The 24,400-nt window shown below is 61.2% G+C and overlaps 1 protein-coding gene across 3 annotated transcripts; it reads left to right on the forward strand.

The window, feature by feature from the left end:
- The first annotated feature begins 874 nt into the window (after positions 1-874).
- On the forward strand, positions 875-22,579 carry SEMA3F (semaphorin 3F). Of its 3 annotated transcripts, XM_017820063.1 has the most exons (19): positions 875-891; positions 3,865-4,028; positions 12,382-12,542; positions 12,731-12,793; positions 13,253-13,372; positions 14,715-14,795; positions 16,857-16,950; positions 17,341-17,460; positions 18,390-18,529; positions 18,623-18,737; positions 18,922-18,991; positions 19,094-19,238; positions 19,333-19,555; positions 20,372-20,460; positions 20,755-20,796; positions 20,960-21,117; positions 21,196-21,263; positions 21,888-22,021; positions 22,097-22,579. In XM_017820063.1, exons 2-19 carry the CDS (start codon positions 3,917-3,919, stop codon positions 22,505-22,507), a joined length of 2,346 nt encoding a protein of 781 aa, XP_017675552.1. In that variant the 5' UTR covers positions 875-891; positions 3,865-3,916; the 3' UTR covers positions 22,508-22,579. The 3 variants fall into 3 exon arrangements, with proteins under 3 accessions (XP_017675552.1, XP_017675554.1, XP_017675553.1); XM_017820065.1 differs by lacking the exon at positions 14,715-14,795; XM_017820064.1 differs by lacking the exon at positions 14,715-14,795 and having other exon boundaries at positions 20,960-21,263.
- The last annotated feature ends 1,821 nt before the right edge of the window (positions 22,580-24,400 follow it).

Below are 24,400 nucleotides of genomic sequence, written 5' to 3' on the forward strand. Positions count from 1 at the left end.
TATCTGCCAGTTGATGCCTTGGAGGGGAGCGTACAGTGGTGTGCAGGGAGAATGGTGCTCGGCAGGGATCAGCCAGTGCAGGGGGAGAATGGTCCCATGGAAGAATACCCCAGGGGCCAGCAGATCCTGGAGTAGAGGGATGCCAGGGTACAGCTGGGATCACCTAGGTGCCAGCAGATCCCGAGGTGGTGGGATGCCGGAGGACCAGAGCAGGGAAGGAGTCACCTGCCTGCGACCCAAGGAACTAGAGTGGGACGGGTGTCACCGGTGGGGGTACCCGGAGTGCGGGCTAGCAGAACGAGCAAGGTGGGGCCAGGGACGGCGCCCCACTCACAGCCTTTGGAGATACCGTGCGTGAGAGACGGTTTCTCGCCGGAGCTCTCACAAAGCCGCCGACTCGCCAGGGCTCGGCTCCCCGCAGCCCCCCGCCGCCCCGGGCCGCCCCCCGCCGCGGCAGACAAAGGAGGGACGGCACTTATTTATCCGCCTCCTTCCCGGGACCGGCGGGAGGGCGGTGTGCCGCGGAGGTAACAGCGATCCGCCGGCGGGCTGGCACGGCACCGGGGGCACCGCCTGCACCCCGCAACAAAGGGCCGGAGCCAGAGGTGAGAGGCGGGGGCGGCGCCGGGGCTCGAACCTGCGGCCCGGGGCAGGGAGGGGCGTTACTGGAGGGCGTGTCCATGCAAAGGACGCCCCCCGCGGCGCCCCGCAACGGGGCCCAGTGGGGGCCGAGCCCCGCCCGGTGCCCGCCCCGCCCCGCCCGCCGCTCACGGGCCGGGGCCGCGGCGGCAGTCGCGGCCGAGAGATGGCGGGGGGCCGCGGGACCCCGGCGCGGCGCTGAGCCCCGCCGCCCTCCGCACCCCCGCAGCCGCCGCCGGGACCCCCGCGGAGGTAAGAGCCTCGCCGGGCGGCGGGGCGGGTGCCCGGCGCGGGGGGCGCCCCGGGAGAAACTTTCCTCCGCTCGGAACTCGCGCGTGTGTGGGTCGGTCTCTCACCCCACCACCACCACCACCCCACGCCGCAACTTGCCGGTGAAGTGGGCAGGTGGGGCGCGGGCTGGTGCCGGCGGTGCGGTGTTGGGACCCCAGCCCCGCGCTGGCGGCGGTACCGGGCGCTGTGGAGCCCCCGCGCTGCCCGCCTCGCAGAGGGGTAGTACCGGGGTGGGGGATCCGTGCCGGTACCCCCGCTCCCGGCAGCCGCGGCTGGGCAGCGCGCCCCTGTCCCGCTCGGAGCGGGGGGACTGTCCAAGAGGATGGGGGCTGGCAGGGAGCCCCCGGGGCAGGGGGGCTGCGGCAGGGCTCGGCGGCGAGGGGTGCCCGGGAGGGGGTGCCGGGACACACACACCCCCCGGAGAACGCCCGGCACGGCCGAGCAGGCTGCCGGAGCCCGCCGAGGTGGAACGCCGAGCCCCGGCGGGATTCCGCGCCCCGGCGGGCTGGGGGTGCGTGGAGGGCGCCCGGGCGAGGGGCGCAGGGGACAGTCGGCGCTCCCTGGGAACAGGACAGGCCAGTCGTGCCGGAGCGCGAAGTTGTGCAAAGTTATTTCCCGGGTGCGCGGGGCCGCGCTGGACATTTAGCATTATTATACTGTATTCCGTTGTTTTATTACCTATTTTTCCCCCCTTCCCGCTTGTGGCATCGCGCGCCGCGGCCGGAGGTGGGCCAGGCTCCCCTCCCGCTGCCTATCCTGCCTCTATTGCTTTTCCCTCCCAAAATGTTTCCTGCTCTCTCCCGAGCCCACGGGGACCAGGCGTGCAGGCAGCCCTACCCCTCAGCCCCCCCGGGCACCCCGAGGGCATTCCCGAGGCATCCCCTCAGCCCTCTTTGGGGGTTCGATCCCCCAAAGGAGCCCCTATTCCAGCCGAGAAAACCTTTCCCTAATTGCCTGGGCTCGGCGGCGCTGCATTGACCAGCCTGGGGAGGGGGGATAAAGCCGAGAAGGATTTTGATCTTCCTGCGGCGGCACCAGCAATGGCCAAACTTTAATTGCCAAAAAAACCCCTCCAAGCCCAGACAGCCCGGGGGCTGGGGGGTAGGAATGTGGCCGCTCTCCCCTGGAGTTCTCAGTTTCCCCGGAGTGCAGATGACCCTGGAAATGGAGATTTCCTGGCCAAGGTGCACTCCAATGGCCCGTTTCCCTTTTTGCTTCTTTGGAATTTGTCTTTCCCGGCCGGGCCTGGGTGCCCCCCAGTCGCCGCCGGCCTTTTCCCCCCTCCTCGCCCTGCGCTTGCTGCGCTCCCCTCCTCTCCCTCTTTTCCTTTGTTTGCCATCTCGCTCCCTGTCTCTGACGCGTACGCCGCTCCATCCAAATGCAATAGTGGGATTTGCCAGAATTATTTCCTAAAGCTGCCGGGGAGAGGGGGGAGGTTTGGATGGAGGGGGGTTATTTAACTGCAACCAACTGGAGTTTTGGCTGGTGGAGGAACTGGGGGTGCAGGCTGTCCCAGCCCGGCGCTGATGGGAAGGGCAGAGCCCGGGAATGGGTGGGAGAAGGGGGAAGGCAGCCTGAAAGAGAATCGAATGCCAGTACAATGGAGCAGAGCTGGGTGTGCTCAGGGGCAGAGGAGCAAATTGAAATATTTACTTACCCCAAAAGCAAAAAGGAGAAAAAAAATTATGAAGCCCCAGGGAACGGCAGTGCCACCGCGCTCAGGGTCTTGCCCTGCCGCTGGTGACGGTGCTTCTGCCCTTGTCCCACTCGGGGCTGGCGGCACGGGTGCTGTGCACTCCAGGAGACACCGGCCAGACCACCCGGGTGGGGTGCGGGATTGCCTCTCTTGCAGCCCACGATCCCTCTCCGGGGTGCCCCGGAGGGTTCCCAGCCATCTGCCTGGCTTTGGGTGTGCCTGTCCCCCGTGGCGCTGTGCAGTGACAGATCCCCGGAGGGCATGGCCCTGTGGGAGTGGTGTGGTGGGGACCCCCCCATCGCCACAGCGCAGAGCCCCTTTGGCTGGGCTGGCCGGACATTCCTCGCATGCCCGAGCCCACCCGGTACTGTGGCACAGCACATCCCACCCAAGCGTGCAGCTACCTGGGGACACGGGGGGCTTCCCACCGTGGGCCTCCTCTCAAATCCTGCCCTGGGCATCCTGTGGACCCCCAGGAAGGTACTGCCTCGGGTGAGGGGGCTGGCCCAGGGGATGGTCCCTCTAGGAGGGGCAGCGGGGTACGCGGGGGGCACTGTGCACCGTGCCGTGCCGGGGTGCATGTGTGGCTTGCTGGAGGCAGCTTGGCGGACTCCACTCAGTACTGGAGCCCCAGGGAGTCCAGCTGCCTGGCACACAGGCAGGGCTTTTTTTTCCTCTTCTTTTTCTTCCTCTTTTATTTATGAAAAAAAAAAAATCCCTTTTTTTTTTTTTTTTTTGTACGTTCTTGGAATAATGAAGTCCAGATTTCCTTCATGTTGGAAAGATTTGATCCCAGCTCTGCTTGCTGTAGCTTTGCTGGGGGCTGGGAGGAGAGGTGGGGAGGGCTGGGAGTGGGACCCCTCTGGGGAGGGGGATGCTGCAGCCGAGGGGGGGTGTGAGGAGGGATGGAGGGATGCTCCTCACCTGGGCAAGGCTCACTGGCTTGGGTGGAGGAGCGTGCTGCAGCAGTTCTGGCTGCGCTCGCCTCGCCCTGCGTGCTTGGCTGGGCACCCAAGGAGGTGAGGCTGGGCCTCCCCCCTTCCCAGTTCCTGCCCCCCCCCCCCCCCCAGCCTGCAGAGTGGAGTTCAGCCCCCCGGGCTGACTTCCAGCCCTCCCCAGAGGATGCTGCCTGCCAGCAGATGATGGAGAGTGGGGTGGGGAGATGTGGGGCTTGTACCCCCCGGGGGATAGTGGGTGCAGTGAACTGACATCCCTCCCCCATGTGCCGTCCTTGGCAGGCTCAGCCCCCCCGGACTCCCCTCGATCTCAGCGCCCAGGCGCGTGCCCACCATGCCCGTGGTCGGCGTCCTCCTCTGGGCCACCCTGCTGACTCTGGGCTGGCGGGCTGCCCACCCTAAGGACCACAGCTTGGCCACTCCCAGGGTCCAGCTCTCCTTCAAAGGTAAGAGCCTGGCGGTGGGAGTCGGGGGGTAGGGTGGGACACCAAGATGAAGGAAACCAGGGGCAGTCCAGTGCAGGCTGCTCCTCCTCCTCCTCTTCTCACTCGGGGGGCATCAGCAAGCTGCATCCCCAGAAATGTCCATGGGAATCCATATTCAGGTGTGGCTGAGCTCCCAGTCTGCCCCAGCACACACAGTCTGGGAGTGCTGGTAGCCTGCCTGATTCCCCCAACATGCTTTCCCTAGTGAGTGGGTAGCTCTCTCCATCTGGCAAAAGTGGATGCTGAGGTGCAGGAAGCCCCCCCCCAGCGGCACCCCGATTCCAGACAGCAGCTTGACGCCGCCCCGACCCCCCCAGCTGGTATTAATGCCTGGGAGCTGGCAGGGAGCCGGGAGAGGCAGGAGGGGAGGGTGCCGGGTGGGGGGAAGGTGTTTAACCCTTTGATGCCGGGGCTGCTCAGCCCACCCACCAACTTCAGGAGCTGTGGGGGGACCCCTAGGTCAGCTTTGGGGTGCACATTGGTGAAGAGGTTTATCGTGAGCTCCTGCTTTGTGGATGCTGAGTGGGGTGGGCTGGGGCCGATGAGACAAGTCCGAGGGCTGCAAACCTCGAGGAGCGGAATGGAAATTGTCCCTGCTGGGGGTTTGTCTGCTTGGATTCGTGTCAGGAGGTGACAGACACGAGGAGTCTCGTGTCTGCCTCCCCTTCGAGTCCTTGGGAGAGCTGGGGCTGTGCTGCTTGTGCTGCCTGTGCCCCTGCTGTGCTGTCCCACCATGCCTTTGCCCTCCAGTCACGAACCGAACCGGCGAGCCCAGGATGTGGTGGCAGAACCGACGATGAGCACAGGGCAGGAGGGGCCGGGGGGCTGGCGGCAAACACGGCAGGGCTGGTCTTGGGTGTTACGGGCTGGTCTCGGCAGGAAAAAGAGCTGGTATGAAGAGTCTGGGGACAAGTCCAGGCTGGAAAGCAGTGAGCAGTTCCTCCCCAGAGGCAGGCAGAGCTTTCCTCTCAGAAAGGTGTTTTCTGAGGATTTTGGGGGCTGCTGGGGCACTTTGGCTGCTGTAGGGATGCCTCCCCACCCTGGCTCAGAGCATATCTCTTCCTCACAGCTGTGTTGCGGGGAGGGGAGGCTCCAGTGAAGCCCCAGTTGGACCTGATGCCCACTGCCACGGTGTGTCCCAGGAGGAAGCTGAATTCCAGATAGACATGGTTAAGCTGCATGTTGGGGGCTGGTTTGGACTTGGTATTTTTTCACCCTGGTTGGCTGGAGCAAGGGCCCCTGGCTGCACTGAGGGGACCTGGGAGCATCACCCAAGTGCCTGTGTCAGGTTCTCCACTCCTTCCTGTCTTAGGAGGTCTGGCAGAGCTCCCCTTGCCCTTGCTGCCCAGAGAGGGGATTTGCAGTGGGAGAAGAACTGGTTTGCACTGACACACAGAGAAGAAATGCCAGTGGCATGCTGGATACAAGCACATCAGAATTGGGAAGGGATGCCACTCACCTCTTCCCTGCCTGCATTCTTGCAGCGGTGGTGGCAGCAGAGAATTATCCCGGGGTCTTCCTCAAGGGCCAGCTGGACTCCACACACTGAACTGTCAGTGAGCAGCATCCCGAGTTAATAATCTGTCTGCAGCCTCCCCAAAGTCATGGGACCATGAGATGTGGGATGGCAGTGGCACATCCTGGAGGGTCCAGCCCCTCCTCTTGCCTGGGGAGCCAGGGCTGGTACCCACATCCCTGGCCCCAAATCCCCCAGGACAGATGCAGGCAGTGGGGCTGGCTGTGATGGGTCTGGGCTGGGGGACACTGCTGTGATGAGCTGGGCTGGACTTTGCCATCAGGGACATGGCCGTGGTGCCACAGAGAACCTGGAGGCCATTGGTGTGGGCACAGCTGGAGGGATGCTGCTGGGTTTGAGGTGCAGTGTCCCCACCACCAACATCCCTCTGGCTAAAGCATCCCTGTGCCAAGGCACTGCGCTGTGGGGTCAAGGTGGCCATAAGCACGGCAGAGTGCTGGGGAAGGGGCCACCATGTCCCCGTGTGTGTCCCCCAGGGCCGTGCCTCAGCAGCTACGCTGCCTGGAGCCCTGCCAGCCCCGGGAGCGTCTCTGGGTTTGTTTGCCTTTGCTTGTTATCGCGCGCCAGAGGTTTGTCGCAGCTCCCCGGGGCCTGCGTCATCCTCCACGGAGCCCCGGCGTCTCTGAGTGTGTTAAAAAAAATACATACATAAAATACCAAAGCGATAGGGAAGGGGTGGGAGCCAAGCTCCTGTGCCCTGATGGGCTGGGCAGGGTCATCCCCCGGTCCTCCCCCCATCCCGTCACCCCCATGGTGTCCTTACGTCTGTCCTCCTCTCAAGGCTTTCCTGTCCGTGTGTCGGCAGGAGGAAGGTGACCGGCATGGAAAGAACAGTGCTGGGAGCGGCTCCGGCACAGCTCCCTTTTGCCAACAGCTCTTCCCAGATCCCAGCCCAGTGCTGGCCAGAAATAGGGTGGATATTTTTAATCATCTCCTTGCTAGAAATTCCCCCCCCCATTCCTGTACACATCCTGCAGCCCCCTCTCCTCTGGGCCTTCCTCCGGGCCGGGGGCTCAGGCACCGGAGAGGCTGGCCCGTTCCCCACGAGGATGCAGGAGGTGATGATGATGGTGATTCATCCCTCCATGTCCTGCTCCCTGTCCGGCGTGGGAAAAGCGTGCGGGAAGGAAGGGTGGGCTCTCACCCCGCGTCGCTGTGGGAAGCCGTCGAGGTCAGAACTCTCCGTGGGGCTTCAAAACAGGAGCCGCTCCCCGCGGTGAGGGGAACAGCCGTGCTGGCACCTCTCGGAAAATCTGTGGCCCACGTCCAGCAGGGGCAGCCCTGGCAGGGAGGGGCTGGGTGAGAGGCAGGGCAGTTCCTGCAAGGGGAAAAAATCACTTTGGAAAGAATAAATCAAGCATGGAGTCCCCTCTTGGCTTTGCTGCCAGCCGCCTGTGTGCCCTCTCTCCTGCCTGCCTCGTGCCTCAGTTTCCCCCCTCACCCTGCTGGCATCTCTGCCGGTGGCCAGGGGATATCAGCATTCTTGATCCAGGCCAGGGGGTGGCAGATGGCTGGAGAGGAGCCCGGATAGGGGACTGTGTCCCTGGGCCGCCCAGGCGCCCTCCTAAGCTGCCGCAGCTGTGGGCACCACTTGGCGACAGCAGGATGGAATAAACATGGGGGGGCACGGGGGTGCAGGAAGGGCCAAGGGCTTGGGGACACCCAGTCCTGGGAACGTGCCAGGCAGTGCTGGCACTACTGGTCCCCACCCTGGCATGAGTTTGGGGGTGTGCTAGATCCCCACACTGCTCCTCAGACCCCACAAAGGTTGGGGGGATGCCGCAGTCCCCTTTCCCGCGCCCTGGAGGCGGGGACATGGGGCTGAACTCTTTGACCCCTAAGAGGATTTCCTTGGCTGGGACAGTGGGGGGCTGTGGCAGGGCTCCCCCACCCGCTGGGACCGGCTGCTGCTGGGGCTGAGCTCCCTGGCTCCGGCTGCGAAGCTCCATAAGCTCCTTAAACCCTCCTCCCCCCCAAAAAAACCCGGTGTGATTTCATCCCCCCCAAGCCTGTATCTAATAAGCTAGTTATCCCTCAAATTAACAATGCTGCTTATGGAGCAGCATGGCCCTTCTTGGGGTCCTGGCGCGGGTGTTCCCCCTACTCTGGTGCTGTTTGGGCACAGAGCAGAGGGCTCGGAGCAGCAGCACTTTCCGCCCGGCACTGTGCCCTGCCCTCAGGGGCTGCGGAAGGAAATAATGTCCAAAAGTTAAACAAAAAAAGCCTAAAAGCCGGCGGGTGGGGACACCTCGGCTCAGCTCTTTGCTTTTGGGGGGATTAAAGTCTTTTTTTCTGAAGCCAAGCTCTTTCCTGAAGGGGTTTTCTTGCTGCTGGAGCAACCCCTGACCCAGCTCCCAGCAGGGATTCGGGGTCACCACTGCGGAGTGATGCTCAGTGGGGATGGGGTTCCCCACTGCCAGCACTGCTCGCTGGGGCACATCCACCCACCAGCGCTTGGGGCAGGCTGGCCGGGGGATGAATCAGCGGTTTCGGCTGAAAAAATCTGGTTTTTCTTTCTTTTTTTTTTTTTCCGTTTTTTTTTTTTTTTTTTTTTGGCTTGTACCCAACCGGCCGGGCAGCGATGGCTGCACGGAGCACCCGGCCGGCACCGCTTTCATCCCAAGGGATTTGACCCGGGCGGCCGCAGCACCTGTCCCCTGCCACGAGTGCCGGCATGGGTTGGTGCTCCGGGGGGGCTGGAGATGATCGGGAGTGGAAGGCAGCGAGCGGGAGCCAGAGTCATTTCATCTCCCAAGCCCCTGCAAGGCAGCTTTGGTTTCCTCCCACCTGTGAATCGGTTAAATGGGAAAAGAGCTTGGCTGGGGGCCACGGAAACTCTCTTATTACATGTAATTAGCTTAATTACATCATAAATAACCCATCAAGGGGTAGCGGAGTGACGCTCAAACAAATAAGCAATTCTGCTTTCATCGGACGACCCACCCAGCTCTTTGATCAGCCCCAATAACAACAAATGCTTTAACCACACGAGGGGACATGTTCAGCCCCCCATCCCTCTCCTGGCATTGCTCCCTATCCTGCCTCTCTGACTGCATCATCTACTATATCCCAAATTTCAAGTAGGGAAAAAATTAGCAGGGAACATCATCAAAATTTGGGACATGCTTCTAAATTTGTGGGATAAAACGCTGCAGGATGGAGATGGGATTTATCCCTGCTGTGCCAGGCTCCCTTGGGATCAATGCTGGGCTTCTCCATCGGCATTTAGAGTGAATTCATTCTCCCTCATGCAAAGAAAGGGCTCCCGAAAGGCGCTGGCTCCGCCAGCCGCGGGGGGAGAGCAGTTATTGAATATAAACACGCCGTGTAATTTACATGCTAATTATGTTGAATGCGCTACAAGCCCATAATTAGAATCTAATTAGGTGAGAGCGCCTGTAATTGGTTTTGGGGAATGCAGTGATGGTGCACCTGGGGAGGTGCCCCGCTCAGGTCCTAATGGCATTTAACTCTTCATGCTGGTGCCCTTGTGATGTTTGGGGGGGTCGAGGGGGATTTGGAGGGCTAGGATGGGGTGAGAAGCCCTTGGGGGTGTTTGGTTTATTGGGAACCCCCCAAATCTCCCCTTTGCTTTGGGTCTCCATGCCAATGGGTGATGGGTAGGGACTGCTCACCCCTGCCCGTGGAGGCCAGTGGTGGCAGCCAGCAAGGATGGCAGCATGGGCAGCTGCCAGGGCTGGGAATGCAGCCCGAGTTTGGCATTGCAGGGGGAATTTGGCTTCGCAGATCGTGCAGTGGGGCGGTGGTGCTGCAGGCAGAGAAAAGCATTTCCCGTTGTTGCCAGCCCTCGGGCTCCTGGCCGCTGGCATCGCTTGAGGGTGCAGGGTAATTAAATCTCAACGCCCAAGGCCACAGAACGATTCTGGGGGAGGTGAGTCCCGGGGGGCTCCGTGGAATGCTGCGAGGGGACGATCCCCAGGGAGGCCACCCTGGCTGTGATGCCTGAGCAGCTCCTGGCTCCGGTGCTGGGCAATTAAAATGGGATTAGGCTCTCGGCCAGCCAGGGAAGCTCTGCTGGTGCCGGGATTGGCAATGGGGATGCAGGAGAGTGTATGCTCACCAGGGCGAATCAGCTAATGAGCCGGCTTCTCCAGCCCGGGGGTGCCCCTTCTCCAGCCCCAGGACACCCCGCAGCTGCTGGGGGCAGGTTTGGGAGCACAGTGGTGATAGGGGATTAGGCAGGGAGGGCAGGGAGATGGAGGTTTGGAAGGTCAGAGGTTGGGGCAGGGGCTCACCCGCCCCTCCATCGCCTTTAGAGAGGGCGTTACGGGGCAGTGGATCTGTCACCACCCTGCCTAGGGAGTGCCCCCTCTGATCGCTGGGCCGTGGGGGGCTGAATGGAGCCCCCGGCGGGGGCCAGGGCCTTTTGTGCTGCTGGCCTTGTCACCTGCCAAGTCCCGGGAACGCCCATCCTAGTGGCTGTCAGATATTTGCAGTTGTCACTGTCATGGGACCCTCTGACACCAGTGTCCTGGTGCTGCCCGGCTCAGCCCCAGCGTCCCGGCCAGGAGGGCGAGGATGGGAGCACGTCTCCTGGGAGGTTGAACATGGCATCCCCAGGCCAGGCAGTGAGGATGGGGGTCTGTCCTGTCATGGGGGCTCCTTCCCAGTTTAACTGCCATTCCTGTCTGCCTGCTCCAGGTGTCTCTGTCCTGCCTGGGATAGCTGGGCATGCAGTTACATCAGCAGCAGCTGGGGACGAGCTGTTCTGCTCTGCCTCACCCGCTGCTGGAGCTGCCCTGCCCTTTCCTGGCTCCCAAACTCCAGTCCCCACCAACATCAGTGTCCCACCAGGGGAAGCACCAGCACGTGCGCACACACACACACACACACACACATATTGTGGGGCACACACATGTACACACACAGTGGGGCAGCTGCAGGACATGGGACAGGCAGGCACCAGACCCAATGCGCCATGGGACAGGCAGGGAAGGCTATAGGACAGACTGGGGACACCATGGGTGGCAGGCGAGCCAGCACCCGCCACAGGGAGCATCTGGAGCCCAGATGGGACAGGCAGGAGGAGGAGCATGCCGTGGGTGGCTGAGCAGCTCCCCAGCCCTCCATCCTTGGCACTGTTCCATCCCACCTCTGCCGTGGACCCCCCGCCTGCAGCCCAAACTGCCAGCCCCTCCTCATACCCACTGTGCTTGTCCTGTCCATCCAGCCCTGGCAGAAGGGCAGACCCCCAGGCTGGGGGAGGTTGATCTCCTGTCCCATGATGCAGTTTCCCGCAGCCTGTTCCAGCACATTCCCACCCCGTGGTGCCTGGAGTGCATTGGCCTCACCACCATAGCTGAGCGGCGCTGAGTGGGCTCCACCATGGGACTGGAGAGCACCACTGCCAGCCGTGGGACAGAGTGGGTGCCCAGGATGAGAAGGGACCCTGAGGACACTGGTGGGATGTTGCCAGTCCTCTGTGAGGCTGGGAGGTCAGGGAGATCTGCAGGCACTTGGCCTCCCACTGGGAATGGCAGCTGGCCACTGGAGCCCTGCCCAGCCCTGCCTGGAAGCCAGCAGGCTCCTTCCTGACTCTGACCTGCAGGACCTTCTCTGTTCCTCCCCAGGAAGGGGGGTCCCCAGGGCTGCTCCCAGCTCCCAGTGCCTGCACAAAGGGACAAACTCCACAGGGTGAGGATATTCATTGGACCAGTGTACTATGGGAGTGTCATGCATCCAAAGGGGGTTATACCTCCAAAAGAAGTGGCATTTCCAGAGGGGTTGCCTTCAGAGGGAGATGGAAACACAAGGAGGTGGCATCCAATGGCTGTTGGTATAATCTAAAGAGTGGCACCTCCAAAGGGAAGCATATGGGTAAGATGATATCCTATGGGAATGGCATCCGATGGCTTGGAGTGTCATCCGATGGTTGTTGGTGGCATCTAAAGGGATGGCACCTCCAAAGGGAAAGGCATCCAGAGCAGATGTCATCCCATGGAGGTGGCATCTGATATCTGGGTGTAGCATCAAAAGGGGGTGACACCTGCAAGGCGAGTGGCAACTCCAAAAAGTGGCATCAAGGGCAGGTAGTGTCCTGTCAGGGTAGCGTGCTCTGTCTCACTCGTGTCCTGGTCCCTGCCTCATGGTTCTTGGCACTGGCCCACATCATCTGCAGCACTTCTGCCTTCCATCTGGCTGCCTCACTGCACTTGTGAATATTCATGACCCTCATTATCCTCTTTCACTCCTTGCTCCCACACTCAGGCTAAAAATAGCTTTCCAAGGGGGGTGGGGTGTGCAGGGTAGAGGAGAGGCTCATCCCCTCCCCAGGAGCTGGCTCCCTGGGGTCCCAGCTCCCCCATCCTAAGAGCCAGAGGCTTGGCTTGGGCATGGGGTCACAGGGCAGAAGGATGATGCCAGAGGTTTTAGTCCCTGGGCTGACATGTCAGGGAGCTCCCACCTCTTGCCCTATCTTAATGGTGAACTCCACTCCCTGCTGTGGTGGGCTGGGTCTCCTGAGCCCAGGTCTTGCTGCCCTATCTCCTGGCCAGTCTTGGTTGTCCCAAGTGGCCATGAGCATCTCTGTCATTGTCACATGTCCTGCACAGAGGTGACAGCATCATGATGCTCACGGAGGGGAAAGAAGGCACTATGAGACTGGAAGGTGGGCACCATGGCCTGGGAGGTGGGCACTTCTTGTCATGGGACTCACCCTCCTGCAGCTGGGACCAGGCTTGGACTCAGGGGCAGGGATGGCACTGGGGAAGACAGGAGTCCCTGGGGTGCTGACCCTGGGGTGCTTTCCCCTTCTAGAGCTGAAGGCAACGGGCACAGCCCACTTCTTCAACTTCCTCCTCAACTCCAGCGACTACCGCATCCTGCTGAAGGACGAGGACCACGACCGCATGTACGTGGGCAGCAAGGACTACGTCCTGTCGCTGGACCTGCACGACATCAACCGCGAGCCCCTCATCGTAAGCTGCTGTCTCGGGGCGGGGGGGGGCAGGTGGAAGAGGGACAACCAGGCATCTGAGGGGCATTTTCGATGCCAGGGCAAGAGCTCGATGGGCATGATGGGCTCAACTGGTGCTGATGGGGAAGTGGTGGGTGCTGATGGGGCTGGGTGGGAGCCCTGGTCTCCCCTGAGTTGGTGTCTCTGCAGATCCACTGGCCTGCGTCCCAGCAGAGGATTGAGGAGTGCATCCTGTCAGGCAAAAACAGCAACGTGAGTGGCCACCATGAACCCCCTTGTGGTAGCTGAGGAGGGCTGGTGGAGGGCACTGGATGGGGATTCATGTCCTTGTGTCCTACCCTGGAAAAGCCATCCCCTGGGTCCCCTGTAGTGTGACAGCATCTGCAACTGTGCTGGTATGGGTTGGCACTCCAGTGTCACAGTGTCCTGCCACCCCCTCTGTCCCAGCCATGCAAGTCAAGGAGAGCTTCCCAGGAGAGTAGGAGGCTGAGCTTCCCATGCTGCTTCCTCCCTCCAGCTGGGGCTGGCCTCTCTGATTTGACACCTTGTGGTCCATGCTAACCCTTGATCCATGCTGTCCCATGTCACATGCCATCCAATGACATTCCATCCCATGGCCCACATCATACCATTACACACCCACACCAACCATAGCCCCACCCCAACCTATGGCCCCTTGCTGGGGTTGATACCCTCTACTCTGCTTCTCAGGGGGAGTGTGGCAACTTCATCCGCCTGATCCAGCCCTGGAACCGGACACACCTCTACGTGTGTGGCACCGGTGCCTACAACCCCATCTGCGCCTTCGTCAACCGTGGGCGCAAAGCCCAGGTGAGGGGTGGGAGGGATGGGGTGCTGAGCTGGTGCTGGGCAGGGTGGTGCTGGCACAGCCACCATGGGCCTGCAGCAGGGTGCATGAGGGCTCAGCTCTGCCGGCTGGTGCCGGGGTGAGGGGGGCAGAGGCTTGGGTGGGCAGTGGCAGGCTGTGAGTGACTGTGGCTAACGGTGTTGTGCTGCTGAGTGGGACCGAGCCATCTCTGCAGACCGAGGACTTCTCTTTGCACTGGAACTGTGCCCCCCTGTCTGGAACCTGATGGCAGCTTCCATGTGACATGCCCTCCCACCCTGCTGGCTGAAGCCGCTGCTGAATCTCCACCAGGACGAGGAACATGTCAACCCACTTGTGCCACCCACTGCCAGGCTGCTGAGCCCCTCACCGCAGATTCCAAGGATGCCCGACACCACGAAACTGGCATTGTACAGGAAGAACCATGGCAGGTGCTGTGCCAGCACATGTGGCCATATCAGGGTTGTCCTTGATGGATGTCATCCAGCCCCAAGGACCACAACATGCAGTGAGAGGGTGGCATTGAAGCTGCATGCCACCAGACCAGATGCACGGCAGAGAGAGGAGCACTTTCAGTTCAGCCCCAGGAGGGAGCCAGTCTCTGCAAGTAGCAACACAGGTGTCCCAGGAGTCCCAAGCCCTGTGAAGTATCTGTCACCTCTGTGCTGGGGTGGTGGGTCTCAGGCTGTGTCCTTTCCTGTGGTTGGAGAGAGGGCCACCAGCCCAAGCCGAGGGAGGATCACGGCGCTGGATGTGAAGGATGGATGTCTACCTCAGTGCTCCCAAGCCTGGCATGGGCACTGAGAGAGGTGGATGCTGCTCAGGCCACTCCAAATTGGTATTGGACTGGGACTGGACTGGGACCAGGCTGGGCAGTGGCAGCATTTGAGGAGGACCAAGGGTGCTGGTGCATGTGTCCCTTCAGCAGAGCCAGCGGCAGTGTGGCAGGGACTGGGGGTTCCAGTGACCCCGTGGTGCCAGTACCTTTGGTACTGGGGTATTGCTCCTTGGTACAGGGTGCTGCCAGCTGGGTGGCAGGTGCCATTTTTGCATCCCCAGGTGTGAGCCCAGCCTGGCTGCCTGTGGGCAGTTGCCTCTCCTCTCTCTCCTGCCCCATGCCAGGGCACCCCAGTTCTGCAGGAGAGAGCAGAGGCCACCCCAGCCTGAAGCATTCAGGGACCCCCACAAGCATCACCCAGGGGGACTGCAGTGCTGCTGCTCCATGGGTATCCATCATCCCGGCTCTTGGGGTCCCTCGCTCGCCCCTGCCCTGGGGGGTCCTTCCCCCCGCCAGCGCTAACTGTCTGCCCTGCTCCTTTTCCCCAGGGGTTTCCGCCGAGCCAGCCGGGAGGCCGGGAAAGCAGATCCACCGACAGCCCCCTCAGCCCGAGACCAGCACAAAGCAAGGTGGGAACCGGTCTGGGAGCCCGCCGCAGCCGTGCCCACCTGTCCCCAGGGGCACGCCAGAGCCGCGGGCTCCTTCGTCCCACTGGCATGCTTCCAACCCCCGGTCCAGGTGCCCTGTGCCATGGGCAACCCTGCCATCCCCTTCCCTCTCAGCACAGCATCTCCCGGCCACCGGCCTGGCGTTGGCTCTCCTTCTCTCACTAACTCCTTTCTCCCAGTCCATGTAGGATCCCCCCCATGGGGGACACTGTCAGGGATGGTGGCTCTCTGCCCACTGCCAGCTTTGCCCAGCTTCCAGCTTGCTGTGTCCCTTAGAAGTGGGACCATGTGTTGGCAGAGCCACTGGGCTCAGGATGATTCAGGGGAGGATGCCAATGTGATGTGGAGAAGGTGTTTGGGTAGGGTCTACAGAAACATCACAGCTGCTTTGTCTTGCCCTGTGAGGGACTCATGTCATCCTCACAGGCAAGTGGGCTCAGGGAGGTGACAGCATCCTGGCTTTTGGGAACACCCCAGTGTCCAGCCCACCCTGACAGTGTCACCCCCAAGCCTCTCCCCTCCGGACTAACATGGGGCAGTGCATGGGCCAGGGAGCACATGGGGCATGGACACCCCACAGCAGCCTGGGGCTCCCCTGCCCCTGGGGTGATCGGGGGGGCAGAGGATGATGTTGGCAGTGAGCATCTGCCTGGCAGCTCCTGCTGCCAGCTCGGGGAAGCACCGTTGCCATTTCAGCCCCCTCGGGTCCCCACAGTTCCTCCCTCCATGCTGGGGACAGGGTGTGTGGTGTGCCCCAGCAGGAGCTCCCTGGGGGCTGCCGGCACCTCGTTCCCAGCAACTCCAGTGCATTTCAAGACATGTTAAGCCAAACAGCAGGGCTGGCACCATGATGGCTCATGGGTTGCCCAGCTGGGAGGGTGACATGGTGCAGCCATGGCAAGGACTGCACTGGAGAGAGACAGGTTGTCCTTGTGAGGGGTTTGCCCAGGTCAGGAGCAGGGCCAGCACTGGGCAGAGGCATTTGTGATGGTGACAGTGGCACAGCCTGCACAATGCAGCGATGGGGATGGCAGAAACATGGCTGTGTCCATCTCCAGGGCTGGGTGTCCCAGGAGGAGGGGCTGGTGTGAGCGCACCCTCCAGTGGGAGATGCTCATGGTGAGATCCTGGCTCCTTACCCCCTCCTGCCCTTCCCAGAGCTGGGCTCTGCCAGAACCCTGCAGGTCTCTCGATGGAGGGCAGCTGTCACCATGTCCATCACCCCTGCACCAGAGTCAGGGTACAGGGCCAGCAGGCAGCTCCACCAGCCCAATTTTGTTGCTGAAGGTCCCCCCCAGGCCCAGGCTTCCCATGGATGCTCCTGTGATGCTGCTTCATCTCAACTTAAGGTGGTCCCTATGCCAGGGTGAGGGGTGACCTGGCTGGCCAACCTGGCCCTGCCTGCCCCCAGGTGACACCGGCGGAGGATTCTGTGTGGGTCTCTGGGGACAACATCAGTCTCGCCCCTGGCTGTGGATATGTGATGGTGCCAGGGCTGGCCATGGCAGAGGTGACAGTGGGGAGACATCCCATGGAGCAGACACAGCATCTCACCCTGTGAAGAAAACTGCTGGAAAATGGGTCCTGGCAAGAGGAACATGGTGGGTCTGGCAGCTGAGCTATGCCACAGGCCAAACCCTGCTTGCTGAAGCTGTTGGAACTGTGTGACCTGGATCTGGCCAAGCAGTGATGTGCGGCACAGCCAGCTGGAGTGAAGAGGCAGCCAAAGGGGGATGTTTTTCCGGATCTGGGGAATGGATGTCCTATTTCAGCCTGGTGGCTCAGCCAAGTCTCCAAGTGGTGGAGGGCATGGAGAAGCACCCAGCATTGTTGGAGGAGTCGCTCACAGGGGCTTCAGCTTCCCAGGAGACCTGCAGACCCCTTCTGTGGTCCATCCACATCCATCCTCACTGCTGGGCACTATCCCAGAGGAGGCTGCCTCTCCTGGTGGGCTTTGGAAGGTGCCACGGGGATGGAGGGGGTGAAAGTCTAATCAGCTCCTCTATTTGCTTACCTCTCCAGGATTATATCTTCTACCTGGAGCCAGACAGGCTGGAGTCAGGCAAGGGGAAGTGTTCCTACGACCCCAAAGTAGACACCGTCTCTGCGTTAATAAGTGAGTCCTGTGGCTCCCTGGGGCCAGTGCTGCCAGCACTGGGCAGAGGGAACATGCAGGCAAGATGGAACAGCTGCTTCCACCATCTTTCTGCATTGTCCAAATATCCTCCAGGAGTCAGATTCCTGCCCCTGCCACCCCTTACTGCCCCAGCAGTGATGGCTGAGCACCCAGGATACCCAGTCCTTGGGCACTTGGCCCAGCAGAGGTGGGGTTCCTGGTTACAGGCCAGTACCAACCTCCAGAGCTCTCTGGGATGGCCACAGGCAGTGGCTCTTGGTTGCCCAGTGACTACCAGCTGGGTCTGGGGCTGGATGAAGCCTGGGGCAGTTGGAGAAGGTGGGTGGATGGGACTGGGGGGCATTCCTGGCTGATCTCTGCCCTCTGCAGATGAAGAGCTCTATGCTGGTGTGTACATTGACTTCATGGGCACGGACGCAGCCATCTTCCGCACCATGGGCAAGCAGACGGCCATGAGGACAGACCAGTACAATTCCCGCTGGCTCAACGGTGAGTTCAGGTGTCAGCTGACCTAGGTGCCCTGGGGACCCCATGGCTCCAGCCCTAGAGGTGACACCTGTCATGTCATACTGCATCCTTCTGCCAAGACAGAGACAGCAACCAGCATGGGCAGGTGGATGGATGGATGGATGGATGGATGGATGGATGGTTGACGGTTGATGACTGATGGATAGGTGGACGGATGGATGGACAGAAGATATATGGGTGGATGATGGATGGGTGGATGATGATGGATGGATGATGGATAAATGGATGGTGGATGGATGGATGGATGGACGGATGCAAAAGAGCAGAGGGATAGCTGTGTGGGGCAATGACAGACATGCCTGGAGCTTTGCTGGGTAGCAGCCAGTGGGGCTGGCTCTGCTGGTGTCCGTGCAGGGATTTCTGCAGGGCTGAGATGTCAACCATGTTGCCTGCAGTCGGTGACCCCGAACGCTCATCCTGCCCCTCTCGGAGCACCCCTGCCCACAGGACGGCAGCTGAGTAAACAGAGCAGAGCAGATGGGATGATCCTGCCAGGCCGGGGAGCCGGCGGGGCGGTAACCCGAAGAGGGGGAGCTGTCAGCACAGGCTGGACACTGGCTGATGGATGGCAGGGAGAAGCTTCCTGAGAAGCTTCCATGCTGTGTGTTTCCTTCTGGGGGGAAGACTGGTTCCCACCACTCTGCTCGTAGAGCTGATGGATCTCTTCAACCTGTGTTCCTTGGGAATGCTCTCAGGTCCTCAGGGATGCTCCGAGCCCCTCCTGGTGCACTGATGATCACCAGAGAGACCCAGTTCTTCAGCTCTCACCCTGTGACCACAGCAGTGCTTTGCTAGGAGCAGGATGATGCTGGAGAAGAGCGAGGCTCAACATCCTGCCATGGTATGGTGCAGGAGTGCTGCTGGGTTGATGGTGTGTCATGCCTTTCCAGACCCAGCCTTCGTTCGTGCCCAGCTCATCCCTGACAGCAGCGAGAGGAACGATGACAAGCTCTACTTCTTCTTCCGAGAGAAGTCAGCCGATGCCCCGCTGAGCCCTGGGGTCTATTCCCGCATTGGGCGCATCTGCCTGGTAGGTGGAGCAAGCAACAGGCAGGCAGGGGAGCAGGCAGGGAAGGGGGAAGGGGAATGCACAGGGCTGACCACAGGGGTGTTGCTGTTGCAGAATGACGATGGGGGCCACTGCTGCCTTGTGAACAAGTGGAGCACCTTCCTGAAGGCCCGGCTTGTCTGCTCCGTGCCGGGACCCGATGGAATTGAAACGCACTTCGACGAGCTCCGTGAGTGGGCGAGAAGGGAGACAGGAGTCATCTCTAACCCTGCAGGCTTGGGGATCACTGTGGGGAGGGCTGGGGACACCCTTGCTGCCCCTCACCGTATTTTCCCATGGGTAGCTGCTCTCCCTATGCCCTGGCACCCCTGCCCACCTTCCCCATGGTGACACCTCCATCTTTCTGTCCCAAGAGGACGTCTTCATCCAGCAGACTCAGGACACCAAGAACCCTGTTATCTACGCCGTGTTCTCTGCTTCGGGGTGAGTGCTGACCCTCCTGGCACAGTGTAGCAGAGGAAGGGGTCCCAGCTGGGTGGGCAGGCAGCACCAAACCAAAGGGTGGCAGCAGATCCTTCCTCCCAGGTCAGTCTTCAAGGGCTCTGCTGTGTGTGTCTACTCCATGGCCGACATCCGCATGGTCTTCAACGGGCCCTTTGCACACAAGGAGGGACCCAACTACCAGTGGATGCCCTACACGGGCAAAATGCCCTATCCCCGTCCGGGCACTGTAAGTACTCCCTGGGCACCCATGGGGAGGTGAGCTGGCGCCTGACAGGCAGCTGGAACCCTCGGACCCGTGCCTGAATATGGTTGTGCCACAGTGCCCTGGGGGGACCTTCACCCCATCCATGAAGTCGACCAAGGACTACCCTGATGAAGTGATCAACTTCATGCGCTCACACCCGCTGATGTACCACGCCGTGTACCCCACGCACCGCCAGCCGCTGGTGGTCCGCACCAACGTCAACTACCGCTTCACCACCGTGGCCGTGGACCAGGTGGACGCGGCAGACGGGCGCTATGAGGTGCTTTTCCTGGGCACAGGTACCCACGCCGCGCACCGCGGGGAACGCAGCATGCTCCGGCGCGGCCCCGGAGGGCACGGGCACCACCAGGGCTGGCCAGAGCACGGTGCCCTCCACCACGATAGAGTGGGGTGAGGGGCTGAGACCACCCTCCCCCCCGAGATCCCTGCCCCTCCTCAAGGCTCCGGCCTGGTCCTTCCCCTGCCCCAGAGCCCATCCTATGGACCGAACCGCCCAACCTGGTCCTTCCTTTAGCCCAGTTCCCATCCTTGAAGTCAATGATCCAGCATGATACCTCCCATTCTAGGGATCCAGCTTGATCCTCTACCTGCCCTGGTGCTCATCCCAGGGGCCTCATCATCCAGCCTCACCCTATTCCTGATCCTAGCATCTATCCTACATGCTTCCTGTTGCCCATGCTGAGCCCACCATCATCCAGCCTTGTGCCTCCCCTGCCCACTTGCCCATCCTAGAAGCACTGGCATCCAGCCCTGTCCTTCCCAGACCCTAGTGCCCATCCTGGGCACATCATCATTCAGCCCAGTGCTTCCCCCTCTCTTAACTCATATCCCAGAGCCCCCATGATCCATTGTGGTCCTTCCCTGGCTGCTGTCCCCATGCTGCCCTGGGTGGTGGCAGTCCCTAGCCACAGGTGGTGACCTGAGCTGGTACACTGCACCCCAGGCACAGTCACCTGCCACAGCAGGAGAGAGATGGGGATGGGCTTGGGGGATCCTTCCCACCCCCAGTCTCAGCAGGGACCCCCCTCCCAGGCAGGGAGGGTACAGGTGCCCAGAGGTGGCACTGAGCCCCTGGGCACCATGGTGTCTTGCAGATCGGGGCACCGTGCAGAAGGTCATTGTGCTCCCCCGGGATGACCTGGAGACAGAGGAGCTAATGCTGGAAGAGATCGAGGTGTTCAAGGTAAGGGCTTACCTGTCCTGCACCCTCTGATGAGTGTTTTTGACCCAGCCAACCAGCCCCTTGGGACACCAGCCAGCCCTCTGGGACATCAGTAAGCCCCATGGGACACCAACCACCCCTTGGCCAGCTCTGGAGGGACTCCAAGCATTGGCCCTCCTGCCTGCTACCCCCTCACATCTCCTCCTGCCTGCCCCTGCTCCAGCTGCCTGTGGTGGGTCTGAGGTACCCACCCCAGGGCTGCAGCTTCAGTCCAAGCTGTCACCCCTCCACCTTCTTCACTCCCGCCCTGTCCAGGTGCCAGCACCCATCAAGACGATGACCATCTCCTCCAAGAGGGTGAGTCACAGCACATGGCAGGGGGCTGGGTGGGCAGATCCCATCACGGGCCCAGCCACAGCACTGCCCAGCATCACCACTGTGCTGGAGCAGGAGACTCACAGGGGTCCTTGCAGGGTGGGGATGAGGTAGCATCTCACCCTGTGCTCTCTGTCCCCAACAGCAACAGCTGTATGTGTCCTCGGCCGTAGGCGTGACCCACCTGGCCCTGCACCGCTGCGACGTGTACGGGGAGGCCTGTGCCGACTGCTGCCTGGCGCGGGACCCCTACTGCGCCTGGGACGGCAGCGCCTGCACCCGCTACTCCGCCTCCTCCAAGAGGTACGGGGGGCCGGGGGGCAGCAGCAGGAGGGACCCCCCAGCCACAGGCTCCCCCTCTCACTTCCTGCCTCCCCACAGGCGGAGCCGGCGGCAGGACATCAGGCACGGCAACCCCATCCGGCAGTGCCGTGGCTACAACTCCAACGGTGAGGGAGGTGTGGGGCACGGCCCCACGGCATGAGGGGCAGCTGGGAGGGGAGGCTGAGGGCAGAGGGCAGGAGGCAGAGGACACAGGGGTGGGTTGATGATTTTGTGGGTGGATATATGGGAAGATACATGGATGGTTGTGTGGGTGGGTGGGTGAATGGATAGATATACTGAGGAGGAAGACAAACATGGGATACATTGGGATGAGGATGAACACAGATGGTGTTGGTGGATGGATGGATGGATGGATGGGATACATTAGGGAGTAGAATGAACATAGATGGATAAATTAATACATTGGGGGTGGAACATGGATGGATAGATGGATATGTCGGGGAGGAGATTGAACAGATTTGAATGTGTGGATGGATGGATGAATGGATACAGTGGAGAGAAGGATGACTGCAAATGATGGGTGCATAAATGAATGCGTGGGTGTATATGGATACTTCAGAGGAAGATGAACATGAGGGGGGATGGATGGATGGATGGATGGATGGACAGACACCCAGCGGGTGTGTGGCTGAACGTGGATGGGAACTCTCCCTTGGAGGATCAGTGGGCAGGGCAGGAGTTTAGAGTGGTGTGGGTCTGGAGACGCATGACCTGGCTGCCCCCTGCAGCCAACAAGAATGCGGTGGAGGCCGTGCAGTACGGGGTGGAGGGCAGCACTGCCTTCCTGGAGTGCCAGCCCCGCTCACCCCAGGCCAGCGTCAAGTGGCTGCTGCAGAAGGACAACAGCGACCGGCGGAAAGAGGTAGGACAGGGCACTGCTCTGGGGGTGCGGGGGTGCCATGTACCAGCCAGCTGAGCCGTGTCCCCTGTCCCCCAGCTGAGGGTGGATGGCCGGGTGCTGCGGACGGAGCAGGGCTTGCTGCTGCGCGCCCTCCAGCTCGGCGACAGCGGCCTCTACTCCTGCACGGCCACCGAGAACAACTTCAAGCACACGGTGACCAAGGTGCAGCTCCGCGTCCTCAGCAGCCGCGCCGTCCACGCCGTGCTGGTCCAGGCGGAGACCCCTCCTGGCCTGCCGGGTGCCCCCACTCCCCGCTACCAGGATCTGCTGCAGCTCCTCACCCAGCCCGAAATGGGACTCCTGGACCAGTACTGCCAGGGCTACTGGCGGCACACGGCTGCCAGCCCCCCGCAGCCGCTGGCTGGCCTCAAAGCCAAGGAGCAGCAGGACCAGAAGAAGCCTCGAAACCGCCGGAATCACCAGCCAGAGGCCTATGGGCATACATGAAACCATCATCAGGGACTTTGCTAGCACAGTGGTCTATTTTTCCCCCCTTTTAATATTAAAAATATCTATAAATAAATAAATATATATATATATATATATATACATCCACGCACACACACACGCACGGACACATGCACTCCCCCCTCCCACGGGAGGTGGTATTTATTTGTAGGTTGTACATACTCACTGGGGCAATGAGACCCCTGCCTCCTGGCCCTAGGGTGGACCAGGGACCCCTGAGGTGCCCACAGCCAGCATTGCTGTCTTTCCCCCTGCCCAGTACCCGTGCTCTTGTGCAGGGACCACCGGTCACCACACCCACTGTCTCCCTGCAGCTGGGGCACAGCACTGTGCTGGGGGATGGAGGTCCAGGTGTGGGAGGGGGGACAAATCCCAGCCAGGGAAGGTGAGACAGGAGGAGAGGCAGCCCAGACAAGGTTTGCCCAGCGCAACCTGCACATGTCTGTTGTAGCTTTGTGCCTCAGTTTCCCCACATAGGAACAAGTGCTTTCCATGGGGATGCTGCAGATCACCAGGCAAACTGAGAAGGGGGCTGTGGGACAAGGGTACTGGACCCTGTCCCCTCCTTGGGGGCTTGGCGGGGAGGAGATGGGACCCTCAAGACAAGACTGAGGAGTTCAGGCCATGGTGAGGCTTTGCCAGGGTCATTGGGTAGAGAGGGGAAGGAGAAGGGGGCATGCTGGGGTAAAACCTCGAGTTGCTGGCGCTCGGTAACAGTGGCACCCAGGGGTGTTTGGGGCACCTGGCCCATTAGCCCCCCCCTTGGGCATCCCAGTGGGTGTGGGGAGTTGTAAATAGTTGTACATGGGAAGCACAGGGGCAGCCAGGGCTGAGCAAGTGCCCTGTGCTGCAGCTGGGGGCACCCCCAAATAAACAGTGGTTTTGGGACAGACATGGGTGCCTCCATGTGCTCTGTTGGGGACAGACCTGGCCCCCGCCACATAATCCCCTGAGCCCTGCTGGGGTGCAGAGGGCTGGGCTGCAGCTCCCTAGGGGAGCTGGAGGGAGTGCCAGGGGCGCAGCACAGGGGTCACTGAGAGGTGGCAGTACTGAGTGGTACTTCTGGGTGTTGGGGTACACTGGGCTGGGCTGTTGGCTGGCACCAGTACTGGGTCTTGCTGAGGCACTGGGAGCACTCAGAGTTAGTACTGGGAGCACTGGGGAAAGTACTGGAGCCTTAGGGTTTTGTAATGGGAGCTGGTATTTCATGGTCATGGGGCCATGGGGCAGGATGGAGACTTTGCAGGATTGTGGGGGTGGTAGTTGGTGACACTGGACTGTACTGGGAGCACTTTGATCAGTATGGACAGGCAATTGGGGTGGTACCAGGCTCCTCTGAGCTGTGCCAGGAGCCACTGGGGTCAGTGCTGGAGGGTCCTGGGCTGTACTGGGGATAGTAACGTGGACACTGGAAGCTGATACTGGAAGCACTAGGGACACTCAGAGTCAGTAATGGGAGCACCAGGAGAAATACTGGGGCATTAGGATTTGGCACTGGGAGCTGGTGCTTGGTGGTACTGCGAGCACTGTTTGGGCAGTGGTAGTGGGCTGTATAGGGGTCACTGGGGGCTGTAATGAGTGATACTGGGCCATAGTAGGGCACTGTTCAGTACTGGGGCAATGGAGGCAGTGCTGGGCTCCTCTGGGCAGTCTTGGTGTGAGTGCTGGAGCAGGCTGGGGCTCTGCTGGGGGCAGCACTGGGCACAGTGACTGGGTGCAGGGCTGTACTGGGGCACTGGGCTGTACTAGCGGTGGTGCAGGGCTGTACCGGGGGTGGTGCAGGGTTGTACTGGGGGCGCTGGGCTGTACTAGGGGCGTGCAGGGCCGTACTGGGGGCGCTGGGCTGCACTGGGAGCTGCGCTGGGAGCTTCC

Source organism: Lepidothrix coronata, unplaced genomic scaffold (assembly GCF_001604755.1).
Source record: "Lepidothrix coronata isolate B3197 unplaced genomic scaffold, Lepidothrix_coronata-1.0 Scaffold78, whole genome shotgun sequence".
In the NCBI taxonomy this organism is placed as follows: domain Eukaryota; kingdom Metazoa; phylum Chordata; class Aves; order Passeriformes; family Pipridae; genus Lepidothrix; species Lepidothrix coronata.

Bases quoted from the DNA above. Each gene is read 5' to 3' on its own strand.
- SEMA3F (XM_017820063.1), top strand. From the start codon at position 3,917: ATGCCCGTGGTCGGCGTCCTCCTCTGGGCCACCCTGCTGACTCTGGGC. The intron at 17,461-18,389 runs GTGAGTTCAGGT...ATGCCTTTCCAG, and splicing joins CAATTCCCGCTGGCTCAACG to ACCCAGCCTTCGTTCGTGCC. The intron at 18,530-18,622 runs GTAGGTGGAGCA...TTGCTGTTGCAG, and splicing joins GCATTGGGCGCATCTGCCTG to AATGACGATGGGGGCCACTG.